At 36.7% G+C, this 21,434-nt stretch overlaps 1 protein-coding gene across 1 annotated transcript in view; it reads left to right on the top strand.

Moving 5' to 3' along the window:
* LOC118789703 (CUB and sushi domain-containing protein 1-like) overlaps positions 1-21,434 on the top strand; it is a 482,818-nt gene that overhangs the window by 93,972 nt on the left and 367,412 nt on the right. Inside the window, exon 2 of the mRNA XM_036546243.1 lies at positions 3,564-3,780. Coding sequence (XP_036402136.1) covers positions 3,564-3,780 — 217 coding nt within the window. The remainder of the gene's footprint in view (positions 1-3,563; positions 3,781-21,434) is intronic.

The following is a 21,434-nucleotide window of genomic DNA, read 5'->3' as shown; positions in this document are numbered from 1 at the left end:
GAGAAAGAACAATGAATAAGTAGATTTTTTGTCTACACAAGCACAAATCAAACTGTAACTAGCAATGTTGTTGTCTAGCATTTGGTGTCCAACATCCATGCAAACTACCTTGGGAAATATTCATGTATCAAGTCAAAAAGTATTCAAAAATATGCCTTTGTGTTGCTCTGATTGGGCAGTCTTGGAATGTTGGTAGAAAGTGGAACTGTAGATTCCCACTTTGTGAGTGTGAATCCCCTGTGAGGTTCTGCTCTATTCTTGAAGAATGTACTTTGCCTTTTTTGCTGGATAACGTTTGCATAAATAAATAGGTGATCCAGTATGGTTGCAAGGACGGAAAAGCTCTATACAAATGAATAAAGATGTTTTATGTTAGCATGTATTTATTCAACCAAACACCAGGGATATGTTTTCATGCAGTCATATGCAATTCATCTGCAGTCATATGACCATGCTGTTCTCACTTAACAGAAGTTTGCTGTTCTGCAATGAAAATAAACTAAGATCAACAGTGTTCAGTACTTGGGTTTTTGAGTTAGTAACAGGGTACTTTATGTGTACAATATGAACAGTAACTTCCCTATGGCAGCAACATGTGTTTAGAGTTTTCTTTTATACCATGTCTGTACTACTCAGGACATCAGTTCAGTATTGCCTTACATTTGTCCAGAGTAGAAAAGGTCCTCTTTACATCCCATGCAGTCAATAGTCAATAGTCCAATACACAACATTATATTTTAATGCACACAAAAGAGATATGTACCTCAGAAGCTAGGTGAACTATGGTAGCTTAGGTATACAGTATGCCCTATGTGGCTGAGTTTCTTCTTATATGTATGAAAGGTTGAAGAAGAGCATTGTCAGTCAGGATTTGTGAGGTAAGTAGTTAAATATCTGACGAGCCCTGTTGCCAAAAAAAAAAAAAAAGTTTTTTGGGCAGAGTTAGGTAGCCAGCTGCCAGAGACCACAGTCTAGCAAGATTATATGGAATAATAACCTTGCTCAAATATGATGGAGCTTGTCCATTCAATATGTTGTAGGTGATGAAAAGAGTTTGAAGTCTGCTCAGCCTTTAATCAGGAGCCATTAAATGTTGCTAGGTAACAGCTTAGTGTTACAATATATCTAAGGTAAGAGACCAGCCTGGAAATGCTTGTTTTTAACATATGAAAACATTAATCATTATGATGTTGTATTTACACTTTTTTAAATTTTATAGAAATAAATTGCTTTTTTGAGGTATTAAATAAAATCCCTTTTTTGAGGATTGTATCTTAGTGGAACTATCCATGAACAATATGTGATAGAATACAAAAGTGCAATTTAACAGACCTCCACAGTGGACTTCATAAATGACAGAACAAAATGTTTTTGCTATTTATAGTTATACTGAGTGCACCCACACACCAAAATCAGGTCTCACAGCAAACTCCTTACCAACACCAATTCTCACTCTTGAAGTCATAATTATTCATTTATTGTCTTTCCAAGAGCTGAATTTACCTAGCAACCACAACAATGAAAAACATAAATCAAGTCAATGCATTAAGCAAAATTAGTTATTAGTTATTAAAAGTAAGCAAACCGCAACAACTGCCTTTTGGGTTAAGATAAATGTGTAAAGTGATTATGTACTTTGCATTGTAATATTTCAGAGTTTTGGTGTTTTAATACAGAGTTTTAATATTTCAATGCTTCGGTGGACAATCACAATGACAGATTCTCAGATTTCTGGGATATGTGATGTCAAATGTCATGTCTTTTGCAATGTCATAGTTACTTTAGTAAGGTCACAGTCCGTAGAATCTAATTAGACCAACAATGGCATTATTGGAACTATACAGAGACCTAATAGTAGACATGGTCAACAGTGGCTTCACGCATGAGGACATTGCTTACAATTTGTCACAATTAGGTCCTGTTTTTTTGTGCTGCTGTAGTCACATCTTGTTGTCATTGTGTCCCTTCTTCCAAGACGCTGTTTCTTTGCTGCTGTGAATCTCCAACATGCCGAAAACAGCCTCTGGAACATTACATTGTTGAATGGTCTTTTTTTTTCATTGGCTGCTTGTTGGCCATGTAGCATCCAGAAACATAATGACTAACCAATGACAGAATAAATGACAGTACTTTAATAAGCTTAATGTGATGATGTAATAACTAGTCAGTGATTTCGTAAATCAACCAATAATGTAATACAGGATATGTTATCTATCAATATACTTCATTCCTTAGTTATTCCTGTTACTCGTTATTTGTGATTTTCTTATCTGTGATGGGACAGTATAATCAACTGCAGTTCACAACAAAACCCTTTCTTGCAATGAAGGTGGCATGTACCATACCAGTTATACAGCATATGGAAAGGATGTATGGCATGACATGCATGTCAGATTTTGTCCAACATTTGAACATATAATAGAACTCATGAATGCAATGGTCTGCTTGGAAAATGTCAAATTTGTTCTGTCATTGATCTCATGTTGTGGACATATTGCATGAAGCCTATGGTACTTCGGTAACTGTCACGTATCTTGTGTAGTCTATGTATATTGTCTTCTGGTCTAATAATAATTTTAATGTATTTAGCTTATTTTGGGATTGTATTTGGAGTGGTCAGCAAGTTATATATAAGCACGATATTTATAGTTACAGGGTAGCAAGTTATACAACTGGAGTGACAGTTATGATGGGTGTGTACAGAAACAATACTGTTTGCTTATATTTGAATTACTTATATGTATATAATCTGCTTATAAAAGAGTTTGACTCTTGTAACAGGATAGATTTGACTGTTACATTGCATGTTTTATTTTGGTTGTAGTCAGATTGCAAAGGAGTGTGCACACTGGGAGAGGGTGAGAACACAGCAGATGGTTGGTTCATTAGATCCTTTTCGCGAGGGTGAAATGCACATTGACCCAGCTAATACTCGATTCTGCATTGGTGGGTCTGGAAATTTGTTAACCTACTTGTCAGTAAACTGTCTTCTTTTCAGCTGTTGTTGAAAAGATCTAGAATGTTTTAAAATCCACAGATGGTCCTTTGTTTCAAATTCCAAATGGCAACAACAGATGGATTGAACACCATTTTTACATTAGGAAGCAACAGTGTTAGATTGTCTTTTGGAGAAATTCATTAAGCATGGTTTTAGATTAGAAATGCATTCCTGTATGCCATTTTCAGTGGCAAATACTTCTTTAGGACACCTTGAGAATATAGAGATGCATGCTTTACAGTTGACCTTGAGAATATAGAGATATGCATGCTTCACAGTTGACGTCTTTTAAAGAATACAATTTTCTACGGTTCACTATTGATTTCAGGTAATTGGGTTTTAAAAATTTGCTAACCAGGATGCAGGTCACATGAATACTGAATGTGTTAAAAGGTGTGGATCTCCACATTGTTATTCAGACATCACTTTAAAAAGTCCATTGCTTCCTTTAAAATAGATAGTCCATCTAAGCAGAGAGCATTTTAGACCTCTGCCCTTTTAGAAATGTTTAATCTTGAAGGACAAATTGACATAAATAACTGATGATAGTTATTTTTTTCCTTAGGGCAAACTTGTGGTGGCTTGGTACAAGGCCTCAATGGAACAATAGAGAGTCCTGGCTTTCCTCATGGGTACCCCAACTATGCCAACTGTACCTGGATCATTGTCACAGGGGAGCGCAACAGGATACAGCTCTCATTTCACACCTTTGCACTGGAGGAGGACTTTGACATTGTCTCCATCTACGATGGGCAACCTCAGCCAGGAAACCTGAAAATGAGGTAACAGGCTGTTTTGTTTATTCCTGTGTGTTTTTGATCATGGCCGTGTGTTGCTGTTTAATGTGCGATTATTATGCTTGGCGCTAAGCAGAGCGAGCATATGAATGATGAACGTTTCGGCTTTTGGAAGAATGGCATCACAGATGTGAGGTCAAAGCAATATTTAACCACTGCTGAGCTGATCTGTATATTTGTCCTTACCTTAACTAGTGGTATGGTAGTAATCCTCACCAAAGAACACCTTTTCCCAATACACTATATAAAATTACCAAAACTGAAAGCATTTGGTTCCCCAGTCACATCCATGGAAGACTGTTGAGGTTCCTTCTAATCACAGAAAGCATTTTTCAGGGCAGACAAGCCTTTGTATCGAAGCGCCACTTAAGAGAATTTATGGGGCATGATTAAGGGGATTTGTTGGAATGTTTGTCATTTTGTGTAACATTTACAAAATGAGAATACAACATACTTTGTGGGACAGCAGAACTGAAGTGTTGCTATATGTGACCCAGAATATTTTTGAACAGTTTTAATACAATCATAATATTGCAATGCATTCCAGTTTAACCCCATTTATAGTTATATCTTATGTCACGTTGTTTGTTTTATTGGAACATATTAACAAACAATATTTTTTTATATTGTGACAAGATGAAGTCTGCATGTGCATTACAACTAGCTAGATATAATGTCCATATACTCATTTCCATAGATGGAAAGTAGAATAATTTGAATATCCCATAAAATCTTTAATAAACTAAACAAACTTAGCTTTGTTATATAGCTCTATTAAATGGTGATTGCATTAAGCAAACAAGCTATCTAGCAAACCATTCTAACAAGTTACCTTGCTTATTTAGAAAACCAGGATAGCTACCTAGTTAAAATTTAGCTAAAACCAAATATTTTTCAACCTTAATATATTATATGACCACACACAAAGAACAGATAAGTGTAAAGAATGCATGAGCAGCCAAGAAGCAAACAGGGTTTATATAGTTAAGGTTGCTAGGTAGCAGGCTGCTGTGTGTACTTGCATTTTGGAAATGTATAATTGTGTCCCAGATGGTTTAGGTTGTGCTTGCAGATTTATTTTTGAATACTGCAGTCTGAAGTAGAGGTATGCCATGGCCACTGTGAGCACTAAAACTCTTGCGGTCCTATGTGCAAATCCTTTCATCAAAACACTTCTTGGGTGTTATCTTAGTCAGCACATCCTGTGCTTGATCCCATTTGTTGCAATGTAGACATTCTGTTCCTGTGGACATGACTTGTAGTTGACGCACACCACTGTTAATTAGAATTTGTTTGTGGTTGCATGCCCCAACCGTTCTTTGTTTCACTTGCAGGTGATTTAAATCATATATGTTTTTGCTTGGCAAGTAGAATTTGACAAACCAGTGGACAATTTATCTGGTACTTAGAAGATTCTGTGCACTCTTTTCACACCAAGGAAAGGAACATGACACAAAATTTTAATCCTCTGACAGTTAATTCAGAAAATACCAGTAATCTGTTAACCATTGGGGAAGTAAGAGTTGTACAGTTGTCCTTTGCAGCTGTAATGAGAGAGTAGGCATTTTTCTACATGGAATCATACCTGCCACACTTCTGCCTTTCCACACCTTTCACAACATTCCTGTCTTCCATTCAAAGTTTTCAATCTTACCAACAAAATGAAAGATTCTAAAAAAGGTCCAAGGTGAAATCTATTGGCACCAGGTTGTACAAAATATTCACAGGTCAAGGGTGCATTTTCAACTTCTGCAAAATAAAGGTTGTCAAGTGTTCCAGTGGACACCGTCTGTGTGCTTGAATTGTTTCGGAACTATGATTATTAAAGCAGAGGCAAAGTGTTGGAACACATATTAACATAAAGAGGAAGGTGAAATTCCAATGCAGACAAGCAAAAAGAAAAAGAGAAAAAGAAATGCATACCAATGAAAAAGGAATAACTGCATAATAAGCATTAGTCTTAACAAGTGCAGGTTTTATTGATTACATTAAATCATGCTTAGGGGTTTGTGATGCAGATATGACACATTATTGCTGTTGCAAGTGAAACGATAAACACCTCTGGGTGTTTGGGTCTACATTTTGAAAGAGGTTCGATTCTCCAGTTTGCTATATTTAAGGTTTGAGTTCAGGTCAGTTCATTTTGTGTTATGCCTGCAGTACTTCTGTGGATAGAATAAGGCTGGTGCAGTGATTTAGGTCATAAAGGGATTAATTGGGTGGGACCTTGGTATATCCTATTCAGAGTAACACTCTGAATCCAACAGCCAATCACTGAATTAAATCTTTGTGATAACATTCACTAAAATAAGTATGATGGTCATTTCAGACAGCAATATAGATACAGATTCAAGTGGCAATAACCAGGATCCAACGCAAAATGACAAACTGGAGACCTGCCTTTCAAGAGTTTGTCATTCCTCAGAAGACTTCATTTGTATCTTGGGTTAAGGTATTGATTTTAAGTGCTAAATTCAACTTAAACATTAAAGCCACCATAATCAGCAAGTTGGCCAAGTGGCTAGACCAGATCGACACCTACAAGCCAACAACAATGGAGTTGGCCAAGGTGCTGCATCACAGTGCAGCGTTTTTTGCAGCAGTTTTAAATGTAATCATTTTTAATTGTGCATCATTTCTTGAAACACAATTGACATGATCAGAAATCCATGAACACATATTATCTATATTAATACTGAAAATATTGTCAAAGAACAAAAATGCCTCAAGGAAAAAAAGACATGTCAACCTATATATGTATAAAACAAAACATCTACTAAACATTTTGATTATTCTCATTATTCTCTCTGCCCTGTGTGTATCATCATTATATGTGTATGCATTGTTGCTAATCACTGTGGGGCAGATTTGCATGACTAGGGGCTGATTCAGACCTAAGGATGATGAGGGTTTTTTTTTTCTTTTTCTTTTTTGCACATCCTCACCTGCTTGTTTTTCAGTTTTGGGGATTCAGACTTGAGCATCTGCATATCTCTTATGGGTGGTGAAAAATTGCCTGAGACAAATAAATGTAAATTGCCCTGAAAGAAAAGCATACCTCCCTGCCTGGAATCTGGTGGCCAATAGATTTTCTCACCGAGTTATTAATCCTCATTGCATAATGCTGTTGCAAAACACTGAAATCTGTGCAGACAGTTCTAAGAGCACAGAGCAATTCTGGAACCGAGATGAGGCCTTTCAATACTTCTGCACAAAATGGTACAAAAAGTTAAAAATGCCAGTATTAAATATTTTATTTAGTTCAAAATTTTGGCTCGCATTATTCATTGAGTAGATAAATAATACAGCAAAAGTAGATAATGTGGTTTTGTTTACACATATCAGCCATATGAGTTACAGTATTTCAAAGTATTGTTGAATTAAGTGATCATCTAGAAATCAATGGATGTATAGAGGGCAAATAGTTAACACAAAACAGTTGAAAATATGAATTTTGATTTATTTAACAGATATAGCATTACATGATACTTCATTGTGTGTTAGTTGCCCTGGATGAGGATGTATCATCATGTATCATCATGTTTTACAAATAAAAATACATAAAATATATGCTTTCTGTTCACATTTGCTCACTACTTTTACTGACTTTTCCCACTGTGGGAAATGTACGGTTATAATGTTAAGTTGCAAGCCCGTTGCATGCATTATTCCAAAATATCACTTCTGATATATATTTTTTTCAAGTCCAGCATCTGTATATTACAGTCATAGAAATGATTTCATACTATCTGACTAGCTATCCAAACTATCATACACAAAAATGCAGTTAGAGTACTATTGTTGTTGTTACACTGCATAGTTTTGAAAGTAAACTAGCTACCTAGTAAGTTCCTTTGCTGCAGCACAGTTTAAGAAGGTTGAGGTGGTTTTAAGAAGGGTTGGTAAGTTTTACCTTTTTTAACTTTATAGCCAAACAGGCAAGTTAAGTGAAATAGTGTTACCTAATTTACAGACTGGTCTTGGGACTAATTATGTAGCTTGTGATAGCCAGCTCGGTCCTTTGTTTTCGTTTTCAGACCCTGTCAAGATCAGTAAAATAACCCTCTCAATTAATGTCATAATTTTATGTACTCTCATCCAGTTCTGTTACATTCCTCATCTGTTAAGACTTGATTCACAGGTCCCCTTTTCCCAAACATTGTCATATGCCATTCAAAAAGACATTTGTGCATTTTCATCCTGGTCTGCTTCATTTTTTGTATCTCAGCCATAAAGGCTTCATTTCAATTGTAATTCAATTTCAATTTGTCCTTGCCCTGATCTTGCTCATCTAGATTTCTGTCATATGAATTCCTTGGGCCTTCTCTCTATTTTGATTGATGTCATGCTTATCATTTCTCTTTTTTTGTTGTTTGGTATCAGTTCAGACCTACATCATTACCTTCCTGGCCAAATGTAAGAAAATAATACCGTGTGACAACAGACACATGATCATAACACTGAGTGAAACATGAATAAAAAAGGCCACTAGAACATGACAACAAAATCAAGTGAGACATAAGAAAAAATATGTGTAAAACCTGATAACAAAATGGGGTGAGGTATGAAGATGTCCTGGAATAGATACTGGACATAGACATGTGGAGCAAGGGTGGTGAAACTTAAGCCATGCCACAGAGAACATGCTTGCAAATGACTACTTCAGCAACAAGTAAGCACATATGTTAGCTAGCAAATTTTAGGAGAGATCAAAGATATATGATTCAAGCTTTAGCAACATAAGAGAATCTGTATGCCATTTTGTGGGAAAAAAAAAAAAAAAATCTATACCTTACAATCTCCCTTAAGAACAGTCAGATTTTCTGTATTATACAGAACCAACCAGTTACGCAGTATTGTGTGACAAGAAACCACAAATCATGTACTACAGTAGCTAGCTGTTTGTCATTGTTTGTCAAATACCATGGAGCAGGGCATACTTTTACCTATAAGGCTACAGTAGATATGCAGCTGAAGAAATAACATGAACACAGTGTCTATGGATGGTATTTTTTTATCGGATTTTAAATGGGAACATAGATAAGATAAGGTGTCTACCATCACAGCTACATTAAGTTTAGTAAAATGAATTTATGAAAATGAATTAAGCTGAGTTGACCCAGTGCAGTGCTATCCAAATTTTAGTGTAGGTCGGTCAAGGTTTGAAATAGTCTTTGGCCTTTTTGTGAGATGCTGTGATGTAAATCTAAGAAGGTTCGATTGAGGTTATACAATATGGGTTTAAACTGATAGCGCACAAAATTTGGAATAAACATTTTTTAAATTTATTTAGAGCCCAAAAACAAAATGGATTTGTTTATCAGATGGGCAGAGGCAAAAAAATGACAGATGTGAACTTTTTATAATGGCTCTGAATTAGACAGAATGCAAATGAAGATGTGGTCCACACAGTGAAAGTCATTGAATTGAATTAATTTTAAAATTTGTTGTAAGAGTGCATCTAATATACTGTACAGGCACATCCAGCCTGGTAGTTCCAATATAAATTACAGATGTGTTCTTTAACCCACAATTTAACATGTGCGACGTATGTCAAAGCATTTAAAATGGGCCTGAGTGTTACTGGTATGTATATTTTTTCTTCTCAAGCAGTCTAGTTCTGGGAACAAATTTTATATTCTATGGTGTGCTGTTTACACATAAAATAAGCCATTCTCTCTTTGAGTTTTATGCGTCTTCCATCTCATTAATTTTCTATTCACAGGCTGTTCACATAAGCTTAATGAACTTCTTATTGCCATTTTAAAAGTTGTCTGGGGAAGCCTGCTAGAATATTGCAAGAGACACCCATTCCTCTCTGGAAGAAATAAAGTGATGTTATGAATTTCAATAAAAAATAGTAAAACTTTCTTCTCATTATCAGCATTCCTTCTAAAAAGGATAATTATCTGATCCCACATCCTCCCATGTAACTATGGCCTTCAGTCTGTTTTTTTTTTTTCCCTCCAAACCTGTATTTCAGTCATTGTCCTCCAGGTGTCACTGTAAGCACTCAAGTATAAGTGGTATTCAAACAATCTGCATAGTCACTTGACTAATTGTAAAATTAAGGGTGAATTGTGACCTTCTTCCAAAAAAAAAAAAAAAAAGTCATTTGACACAGGAGAGGTGGAAGGGAAAGGAGCCAACAGAAGTAATGTCAAGAGTGCAACAGTATCCACTATTGATTTGACAGTGTTACTACTTACAAATATTCCACAGTGGCTTCTGTTATCTGACAGCTTGAAAAACTAATAGTTTGTTAGCTTTTATGGAGAATGATAATCTCATCTGTCATTTTAACAAAGAAAAAATACTTAAGGTGATTTATGGAGAATGCTATTTTCTTTGCTCTGCCTCTTCATATTAGTCCTCTATTGGAGGTCACCCCTTTTTATGTTACATCATCCATTTACAATCACAGAACAGCACTCGCCCAGGTTGTTACTCGATGACAATGCCAGCGTGTACAGAAGCTCCGCCCCAGCTCCACTCATTTATCCAATGACTGATAAGAATCTGACGCTCAGGGGTTACCCCATTGAACTGAATAAAACAAGCTGTTATCATCGTTCTCATCCTAGAGCTAAGTGGACTAGCTAGCTAATTAAACATGCAAGATCAGTATGCATACAAATTTTTCAGTCTGAATATTTAATTAGTAAACTAAGACTAACATTAGTAACATTATAATAGTCTTATCCAATAAAAGAGTAGTAATTGAATTAATACGCACTGTGTACCTTGCTGTGGGAAGTTACTCCTTTGTTGCAGGTGCCATTAAGAAATGTTTACAAGATGTCAAGGTCGATTTTAATGATGTGACTTTATGTGCGACAATGCAATCTCTGTGTTAAAGGTATATAATGACTTCCTGCGAGGCTTGTTGTCAACACACCCCTGCACAACATCTGCATTGTCTGTTATTCTAAACAGTCCGATTTAATTTAACACGTAACAGTGTTGTATCTAAACATTTCACTCATTTGTGCTTTATTGTTAAAAATGAATACTTCAATTTAGATGTTTGGGGAGATGCAGTTGGATTAACTGGTTAACAAGTGGCTTGAAGAAAGGCCATATCAATCTCGTTGTGTTACAGGATTGAGGTACATGCAAAAAAAGAGAAACTGAAGACTCTATCTGTAATTGTAATGTTTTAGAGAACTTTAAACAAATGCACTTTTTATACATTAAAAACCTGCATGTAAGTCCCAATGAATGAATTATGTGGTTATAATCATTTAATGTATGTTTTAATTAGACAAATGAACATGTAGCCACAGTTTTAGGCTTTAAATACTGCTAAAATGGTGAAAACAGTGTTCAGATTAAAGGACAGTATAATAAATGCATACATACATAAAAAACAATGAAAAATCAATGAAAATGGAAGCTGCATTATTCCTGACATTTTATAATACATAGAAGCTGAATAGTGATATTTTTGTGTTGTTAATAAAATGCATATTAGAATTCTACAGAACATCTCAATACGTATTTGATCTCAATGCAGGATCAAACTTAATCACTCATTTACATTTGGACACATGAAACATTGTATAATTATTAACAAATGCTCATTAACGCAACAGCATGTTGTCTTTGGCTCAAAAGCAGCAAACATTTATCAGAACATGCATTGTGTCTATAATATGTACAGTATGTATGTGTGTCAATTTGTGCTCCTTCTGACCAACAAATATATATCCTATGTTTACAGTCCAGTATTTTACAGTAAACACCATGAGAATGCATTATTCACATTATACTGTCTGACATTTGACCGTAAATACGTTAACCAACATTGGGGTTCAATGCTAATTTTCAAAGGTCTTACTGACTGTGAGAGTGGATTTCATTCCTACCTCTTTCACCAAAACTTTCAGTACATCACAAAGTTCTTATCTTTTGGGATTTATTATTATGCAAATGCGATTCTGTATTTATGCTAATTAAAGACAGTAAAGCCCCAGAGGGTTGGGGGCAGCGCTCCGCTGATGAGCACAAATGTTCTCTGGTGGGCAGCTGTGGGGCTGCAACAGAGGAATTCTGCTGCTTTCTCCCTTCTGAGAGGGGACATGCTACACACTGGGATTCCAGCATCAAACGTTCAAAGGTTGCATGGACATGCCGGACCAGATTTATACAGTCAGGTTCCATGTCAGCGGTATACACTGCTGTTCTCTGTGAGTGCAGTAATGAAATGCAGTGATGAAAATGTCCATGTTATTTTTGGTAGCTGAGTCATGCACCCACAAGGTGTCAGTGAAACATAAATCTGTTCCTTTTGCCTACATCATACATACATGAGGGGGTAGCTTTCATCCAGTGAGAAAAGAAGGCACGCAGACAGGCTTGTGAATTGAAGAAAATAATTTCAAAAAATCCAACTGCTTCAAGTAAGTATAGAGAATACAGTGGAAGAAAATGTTCTTGCCTGTAAAATTGTGTTCCTGAGTGCAGAAACCTCTGCAAGCTATTTTTTACTCTTTTCAAATTACAGTGGAAAGTCTTCAACTGTTATGACAAAAAAAAAAAACTAAGACATTTTCAGTGTTAAAAATAGTATCTTCATGAACATCACCTTAGTGATATTATTATTATTATTATTATTATTATTAGTAGTAGTAGTAGTAGTAGTAGTAGTAGTTTATATTGTGAATATCACCTTATTGACATTGTAAATACAACATTGACAAAATAATGTTAATGTGACGTGACAGGGAACAGGTAATGTTTACTAGACTATGATGTGTGTTCTGTGCTGGTGTGTGCTCATGTGTTAGTCTCTCTCTATAAGCAAAGGAGTTAATCGTCATTGTGAAGAATATATTTGAGAGATCGGCAGCCAGTGATTAATGAGCCACTCCTTGCTAATCAGTACTATTTAAAAGCAGGCTTGTGGCTGCTTAGGGTGGAGGAGATGAGCATTGCTTTGACTCTGTAAATGTTCTTATTCCTTGGTTGGCTAGCTAGTGATATTCACAAATGAACTTCATTACTGCATACTGTAGATGGCTTGTCATGCTAAACAGCATTGTCATGTAGCTAGCAACACAACTGTAAAACTGGTATGCCATTATCCAGTAATGTTTTTGCCTGTGAAGTACATGAGTACAAGTCAGTCCTGTTTAGCTGCTTATTTATTATACTTGTACCTCTTTGCCAAGTATGCTACTTGCATACAATTGTTCTGTAGCTACCCAGCCAGCCTTATTTAAACAAAGGAATTCATGTCACTGCAAAATATACCATGTTTTTGTTCTTGCAGTTCCAAGGGCATGAAAGCTGAGGCATTCTAATGATGCAAAAGCTTCACTGCAATCATCATCAAAATCATGTGAATTTTGTTCTTTGACAGCTACTGCAATGACTTGTGTAATGAAGAGAAATGATACCAATCAAAATTGTTTTAATGTTTGATTAAATAAGTCTTGGCAGTCATATAATATTTTCTTAAAATAAAAAGTCTCTTAAAAATTTATTTCGGAATTTTGTAGAAAAAGTACACCTCTGTTTTTAGATAATGTTCACAAGCCAGAGGTGACTGGTAATGAAAAATCCCTTCTGTAGAGAAAGAAGAAAGAAACCTGCCACACTCACTGGGGATGGCCATGATCCAGTTTCTGTTCAAGTGAGTGACTATTGCCTACATTCAGGGTAAAACAGGTCTTTTGTGCTGATTATTGCTAGACTTGCCTTGAACAGATTGTGCGGAAAGCAGGTTTGTGGGGGGTCTTAAGATAATTCAGCAATTAGTTCTATAAGGAAGGAGAATAGAAAGAAAGAGAATTCGTCCAGAACACTCCTATGCAGTAAGTGGTCAATAATGCAGGCCCGTTTGATAATTTCACTGTTTTGCAATACCAGCTCCAACAGAAGTGACATATCGCAATTTCTTTTTTCATTTTAGGCCAGGTTCACACTACATGATTTTAGCCCTGATTTTCCACTTGCCGACAGTTTTTTGACATCGCCAACAAAAGCCCCAGAGTAGAGGCAAATCGGCGTTTGTTCGGGGCTCGCAAATCGGCTCTCAATTGCTATGTGTGAATTGTTCAAAGACGCCATCTGAGAGGCTCGCCAATGTCTTGCAGGCGCCCAACAGATATCTAGCTGTCTAAATATCTGGACCTGTCGAGGAGTCCAAATCCTGTAGTGTGGAAAGTGTTGTGACTGGCAGTGAGTGCGGCGATGAGCTACAGCCAATGAGAGCGCAAGACACGGGTGAGGGGAAACCAGGGGGAGAAGTTGTACAACATCAACAAGCATGGCTGCAACAGAAGTTCCGTGATCTGCTTGGATCCAAGAAATGTAGGAAAATTTGGTTGAACTTTGGCAGGAACACCAATACCTTTTCCATGTTTCCAAAAAATAACAAACTCCTGCAGTACTGTGAATATGAATTCATGACTTAGGACTGTGACTCTTACATTACAGTTTAATTACATAAACAATATCAATAACAGCAGTGCCCTGTCAAAATACAAATATTGTGAGATGAGATTTTGGCCATATTGCTTACAGAGCATAATATCTTTGTCTATAGTGGCCATTTTTGGAAGAAAAAAGTCCTTGTCTCATGCATGGTATCGTGTCATTCCCCCTGTCACTTCTCGTGTGTGTTTTCATGACAAAACGTAGTTTGGAAACCAGAGAGACTTGTCGGAGATTACTTCTGGTGAAAAATCTTGTAATGTGTGACCCCTTGTCGCTGATCAGTCATGTAGTGTGCAAACACAATGACTTCAAGATTCCCAATTACAAGACAGCAAGTTGTGTAGTGTGAAATAGTGGCCTAAATAGTGAAATGTTTATTCTATTAAATTTTGTTGAATAAAGTGCTGTTCAACAAGGAATTGCAACAGGAATCTACACTGGCTTTGAACAAAGAGATGTACTACTACCAACACCTAGCAGTTATATGTAACCATCATATAGTAGTATGTACTTATGTACATGCTATTCCACAGTTTAGGGGCCGTGTTGCCAATATCACTACCTCCTGTTTTAACTTTTGTAATTCTGGGAAGGACAACGTAGCTTGCTTCCTGTAAGGATGTCGTAGGCTTACATGGCCTAATGAGCTCACTCTGATACTACGTCAAAGCTAGCGCTTTGAGATCTTGCTGGTGAGAAGCAGATTTTCACAGTCTGCACTGTATTTAACAGACAACTTGTGAATACTTTTGTTTTAGGTTTGTCATTGCAATAGCATTTAAATAAAGAGTGGATAAAAAATGCCTCTCAATGCCTTCCCATTAGTGAGGTGCTGTGTGTCTCCTCTACATGTTGGGATGCATAGGATTAGATACATTTTCTTCCTCAGTCTTTGAGGCATCGTAGTTTTGCAGGTTCCCTGGCTCTTATTTTAACAAGCTCCGCTATTTAGTTATAAGCTCTGGTTTCGTAATTTATATAAACTATATTATTGTTTGATTTAAGGCAACTTAGAAAAGGGACAGAGACAGGTGTGTTCCCGTTGGATTCTTTGTCATTGTGTTTCCATATTATCTGCCTGTTAAAGGTTTGTAGTTATTCCAGGGCTGTGCAGTTGCTTCCATTTTACAGCCTACACAGATCCTGTGTTTTAGATTTGTCTGAAAAAAGTATCATTTGCTCAAATGCATTAAAGTGCACTGCAGTTAGATTGAATCTGTGCCTTAATGTTTATTTAGTACCATTTCTAGAAAAGAAGATATTTACCCTTTGGCTCATTAACTGCTTGAGACAACAATCATGTACAGAGGTCTGTGAGCCCCCCCTTTCCCCCCTTTGGCTGTTAGTGATGGGTTCTTGAGTGGGAGAGCGCTTGGGACCGCAGCTTTTATAGTGCTGCACAAGCAGAAAATGGAAATTAATTGAACTGCGCTATGGTCACAGTTTGTGTTCTTGTCCCCTCTACAGTGACCTCAAATAAAGTGCTAAGCCCCCTTAGCTGGGCACTCTTGATTCTGGAACATCAGATACTTCCTGTATGTGATAAGATTATTCTGATGGACAGATGATAAAAGCTGCCTCTTATCCATAAAAATGCCCCAAGCCTGCTCTTAAAATTGTCCAAATACAGAGTCATTACCTCCACACTATGCTTTTACTTTATCAGAGTAATAGTTTATATCATTTATTACTCGTTTTCTTTAAATCTTGATTCAGAAGTGCCCAAAGTTTGCCACTGGGCTGGATCATTTCCAGTTTGCTTGCCTCTTCAGCGCTGACTTTGCAAGTACATGAATAAATGATTTCCCTTACACTGGATAAAACCTGCGTAAGCTTGTGCCACTGTTTTAATTGCTTCTGCCACACTATGTCTACAGTAGCTTAAAACTAAAGAAACAATATTACAGAGAAAACACACTGCTTTCCAAGTTAGTTTGCTTGCAGCTGTCTCCCTTGTTGAAGACTGGTTATTGCTTTTGCTAATGTATCACAGCTGTCAGAGAACAGTAATTATATATATATATATATATATATATATATATATATATATATATACTTTCTGAAGCCCTTGTCTATATTATGTAGTCGGGTCACACCCCTCTTCACATTGCTTACCGCTCACATCGAGTTCAAAACCTAGGTGCTAACATACAGGGCAGTTAATTGGATGGCTCCAGCATACCTCTGATCAATCTTCAAACCCTATTCACTGGACAGATCACTCCGTTCACTAACCTTCGGGCAACTGACTGTCCCCTTCTGGCGGGGTTGCTCCTCCTAACCATGATGCCTGTCTGTACTGGCTTCCCAGTGGTGGAATAAACTTCCCACAGGGCCCAAGACAGCAGCATCACTAGCCATCTTCTGACGCCGACTGAAGACGCACCTCTTCAGATTGCATCAGCCCGTCTAACTGTTTGGTTAACACATCTATTTATCTGTATTACAGCATGGTAAAAAAAAATAGGTTAGATTGATTTCTATGGCTTCTTTAGGGATGATCTATACAATAAATAATACAGGGGATGTAGTTTAGATTCAGATACAGCTTTCTGGGACTTGAAGGCAATTGAATAAAGATGTTTACTGCCGCCTTCTTTAGACTGTGCCCCAAGGGTGTATTATCAAACAAACAGATGAGGATCTGAAGGGCCAGTAGATTATAAATTGTTTGTAAATGAATGATTGAGATGCTGCCAATTATTTAAGTCAGTAAGAGATGAGACAATTGGGATTTTATCCCCCCATTGTTTTTTTCTTTAATGTACACAATTACCAGTTAAGTTAGAATTGGTCTGCCACAAAGCAAATCAAGAAAAATAAAGAAGCTTAAAAACCAGAAAAACATATTTTTTGAAGAATAAATGAGAGAAAAGTTTGAAGACAGTTTCTGTTTTTGAGCTCCTACACCTCTGAAAGGATGAAGGAAGCAAACTTGAAAATGTAATAGCCAGAGCATCAGTAAATGTGGTCAGCATTTTTTGTAATTTATATTCTCTATCTGGTGTCTAACAATGCACAGACAAGCATATGAGAGGAAGAAACTCTGGAGTGATAAAAAAAAATATTAAGGAAGTTTCATCAATTCAGTGGGTGATCACAGTATATATAAATGTGTTGAAACATTAAGAAAGACATGGATATTTCCATATTAATATCTACATGAATATTCATCAATTAGGGAATTAAGAGTAAGGTAAAAGTTGATGTGAGGAGATTAGACTAATTGAGCATATCTTACTAGCTAAATGGCTGCTTCTTAATGTTAAACATGCATCTTTACCACACCCCCAACTCCTTTTAAACCAAGGCCTCACAGCTACACTTGATAGTGTGATGGTTGTAACATAAACATGTGTAGAACAAAACCAAAACTAGGCATTTTTTAGCCTAGACAGCCACCCTACCCACCAAGACAGAAGGGAATGACTATGAGGACACACTAACAATTGCATAATTCTGTAGCATGCAGGCTTTGGGTTTGTAATCTCTGCTTGGAAAAATCTCCAGCTGGGCAAGCCCCATCTCTGTGGGGCTAGGAAAGCATGTCTGTCCACTGCCTCATTTGCTCTGTCATGGTTAAAATTGTGTGTCAAAATAAAATGCAAATAAACAGAAATACAGTCCACTGGCTGCAGTGCACTCCCTGGTACAGACAAACAGTTGAAAAAAAGTTCTGAATACAGATTATGGCTCAGCATCACGATGTCATTTTGCTGTATCAACCAAATTAACAGATGAGGCTCTAAACAAGGTATAACTCAGTGTCCATAGTAATAACAACAAATGCAAAATAATGTATGGCATTTGTTTTTCCATTTAGCAGACACTCTTATCCAGAGCAACTTGCATAGGTTAGTTTTTTACATTTATACAGTTGGATATTTACCAAGGCAATTCTGGGTTAAGTACCTTGCCCAGTGGAGCATCGAACCAGTAACCTTTTTGTTATGAGTCCTGCTCCTTACCACTATGCTACACAGCTGCCCATTGGTGATTATTACAGGAAGCCTTAAAAATATTACCAAACCACAAGTGCTCTATACAAACAACAAACCACATACCACAAGCATTGCATTTCTCACCAGTAAACCTAACAATGTCGTTCACTTCACACAATGGCTGCCACTGCTGCCTTTTTCCCTCAGGGAAAGGAATACCTCCAGCTATATAGCACAGCATGCCTTCAAAAGAAGAAAGTATGTCTAAGTAAAAGGTGTTTAAATTCAGACATAAGTGTGTGTGATCATTTAAATTTGCCTTCCGTTTTTTCATAAACATGTTTCTTTAAGGCCACAAACACAGAAATTCAGCTATTGGGTAGGTAGCTTTGTTGTTCTGATGAACAGTATAAATAGCCATTATCCAGAGATTCAATGCAATCTTAATATGTGAATTCGATATCAGAATAATGAGAGCAATGATGTTGCTAGATAGCCATCAAAATTGGAGAGACATTGTTTAGAGGGGAATGAAAAATTATTAGCTTTTCTGGGTACAGCCCTGACTGATGTCTGTAGCCAGCTATTTATTGATTGCTGGGTTCAGAGGTGAGTACTGCTGCTGCTTAGCAAAGTGTATTGCTTTGAGCCAGTCAAATGCAAATGTCCTACTTGAACTTGCAAGTTGCCAATTTCACTTGTAGGAGATGAGACGATTTATCAGGCTATCAATGCCTTATTTCCACTCACATGTATTCCAGGTAATGCACACTTGGCCACAGATCAATTGCATTTTTCTGGATGCACCAGACAGATGACCATCACTGTATATGTGACAGAATTACTACAAAAATATTATGCAATAAACAAATTCATCAAATTACCAAAATCAGCATAACTTGGTGGAAATAATAAATATAAATAATTGTGTCAAGTACTTTTTCCTCCTCCTTTGCTATGATTGTAACAGTAGACATTTTTTTTGGCATATCATTTCTCAAATACAAGTTTAAATCCTCAGGAAGTACAAGTGGTGAAAAAGGGGGGTCCCCTTGTAGACACAGATTCAGAAGTTTATTTAATCTTTCATGCTGTCCAGCTGCTTGAAACAGCCAATCAAGTGAGAGTGAGATTACATTAAGAACTGGGTCACACTGGGGCTTTTTTGGAAAATATTTATGGAGTATTTAGTCTTTGATTTAACGGTAGTTCCATCAAAAGTTTGCTCTTGCTGTAGGTTTCTATAAATGTCTGTTGAAAACTGGCCACTGTCTCACCTTCAGCACCTGTATGTCTGGATGCCCTGGTGGGCATTACACGAGTTGACATTTTCTCTGTGAAAGTCCGCTTGTTGTCCATTCCTAACAGCTTAAGCAGAATGCAAACCCAGAAATCCTAATTTCCTATGGGGGAATGCAACTCCTCTGCCATGCCTATACAGACTAGATGGACATGTGGATATTTACTTAGGCAATTGTGTGTTAAGTAGCTTTCCCAAGGGCACAGCAGCAGTTCTCCAGCAGGGAATCGAACCAGCATCCTTTTGGTTACGAGTCCTGCTGCTTATCATTACACCACACTGTCGCCCATGAGTAGGAACTGCCATAGACACTTTTTTTTTCCACTGATTTATATTTTTTTCCCCCACATCTTTTTTTTTTTTTTTTTTACATTTTCATTATTATTTTTTTATTTGGGGTATTAAGAATTTTGTTGCTCATTTTATTTGTCTAAATTGAACTTTTTTTGACACTTCCTTTTTTACATTCCAGTTCTTATTTTGTTAAAGTTATACTTCTGGGCTTACAGTACAGTTTCTTCCCTCTTCATTTCTTTACCCAATTCAGAACTGAATTCATTTGATTATCTTGCTTTTGTTTGGTTTTCATTGTTTTTTATTGTCTTCAGCTTCAAAAAATATTAATTTTCACAGCAAGCATGCTCACATACAGATCTCATTAGTGTAGTATCAATGTAATAGGAGCCCAACACCCCTTTCACAATTGTTACATGCTCCTGTGTTTTGTCTTCTATACTCCTTTATCAAATTTGGCACCTGAACATTGTTCACATTTTCAACAGACCACCAGCAGTCTCACCCATGCTGGACTGGGTCTTCATTATCAAGTGAAAAAGGATGTGCTTGTGAGAATGTGCTCAGTATTTTCTTTTATAAAATTATAATGTGATCATAGGAATGCCAATGCAGGCTCCATTGACTTTGTGCAGGAAAATAATTGTTCTGGGGGTTGCGATAAAGAGTAGAAAGAGGATGCACCCAGTCCTGCGTGTGATAAAAAAATGTCATCGAGGAGCCAGGGAGGAATATTATACAGCCAGAATGATTATATTATGAATATGAATAACATTGATGCTTCTGCTCGAACATACACAGGGAGATGCCTTTTGCCATTGCTTTGCTGAGGATTTGCATAACAATGCATTTCATACTTTTAAGAAATGTTTCTGACTTTTATATCTGCTCTCAGGTTAGGACTGCTAGAGCTGGTTGCCTTTCATAGGACTCTCCTTGATGGAATTTTTTTACATAAGCTGATATTAAACAAAAGCTATTAAACCTTGGCAACAATTTAATTTCAAAGGGGAAAATTTCAATCATAATATTCTCTGAAGAGAAAAAACATAATATACAAGTGATTATACATTCAGACACCGTCCATTTGTTTGTTTAAAGACAATTAATATTCATAAGAATGATTAAGTAGTGGTATATATATTCAAAGGCACCATATTCATATCAAAAACCACTGATGTCTACCATTAAATGTAAAGACTTAAAGATATTAATATAAAAGGTAAGGTCAAAACAGAGGAAGGATGCAACCCGTACTGATGTCACCTGATGTCACATTTTCCATAAAGATTTTTCAATTAATCAATTAAAATCAGTTTATTTCCCGAATAATTGACCCTCACTTTTCACTTTCACTTTGTGGGGGGAAAAAATGTTTCGCTTTTAGTGCAAACACTCCCTAATAGCTCATTTTACTCCCTCAGAGAGTCTGTACCCTATTTTTAAGCTCACAAGGAATTTGCTATTATGAAACACTAGCAAAATTTCTGTTTCTGACATTTCTGTTTTTTGGCTTACATACTATTGTAAACTGTAGACTATTGTATTCCTGTAGACTATTCATTGGCAACCATTTGATTAATAAGCTATACTGTCCCTCTCTCAAATAAAGATGGAGCCCTCAAAATGTCAAGCTGGCTTGAAGTTCAGAAAAAGCCGGC

The sequence above is a fragment of the Megalops cyprinoides genome, chromosome 15, assembly GCF_013368585.1.
Source record: "Megalops cyprinoides isolate fMegCyp1 chromosome 15, fMegCyp1.pri, whole genome shotgun sequence".
NCBI classification, from domain to species: Eukaryota; Metazoa; Chordata; class Actinopteri; order Elopiformes; family Megalopidae; genus Megalops; species Megalops cyprinoides.
This window is presented reverse-complemented; position numbering and strand designations above follow the sequence as displayed.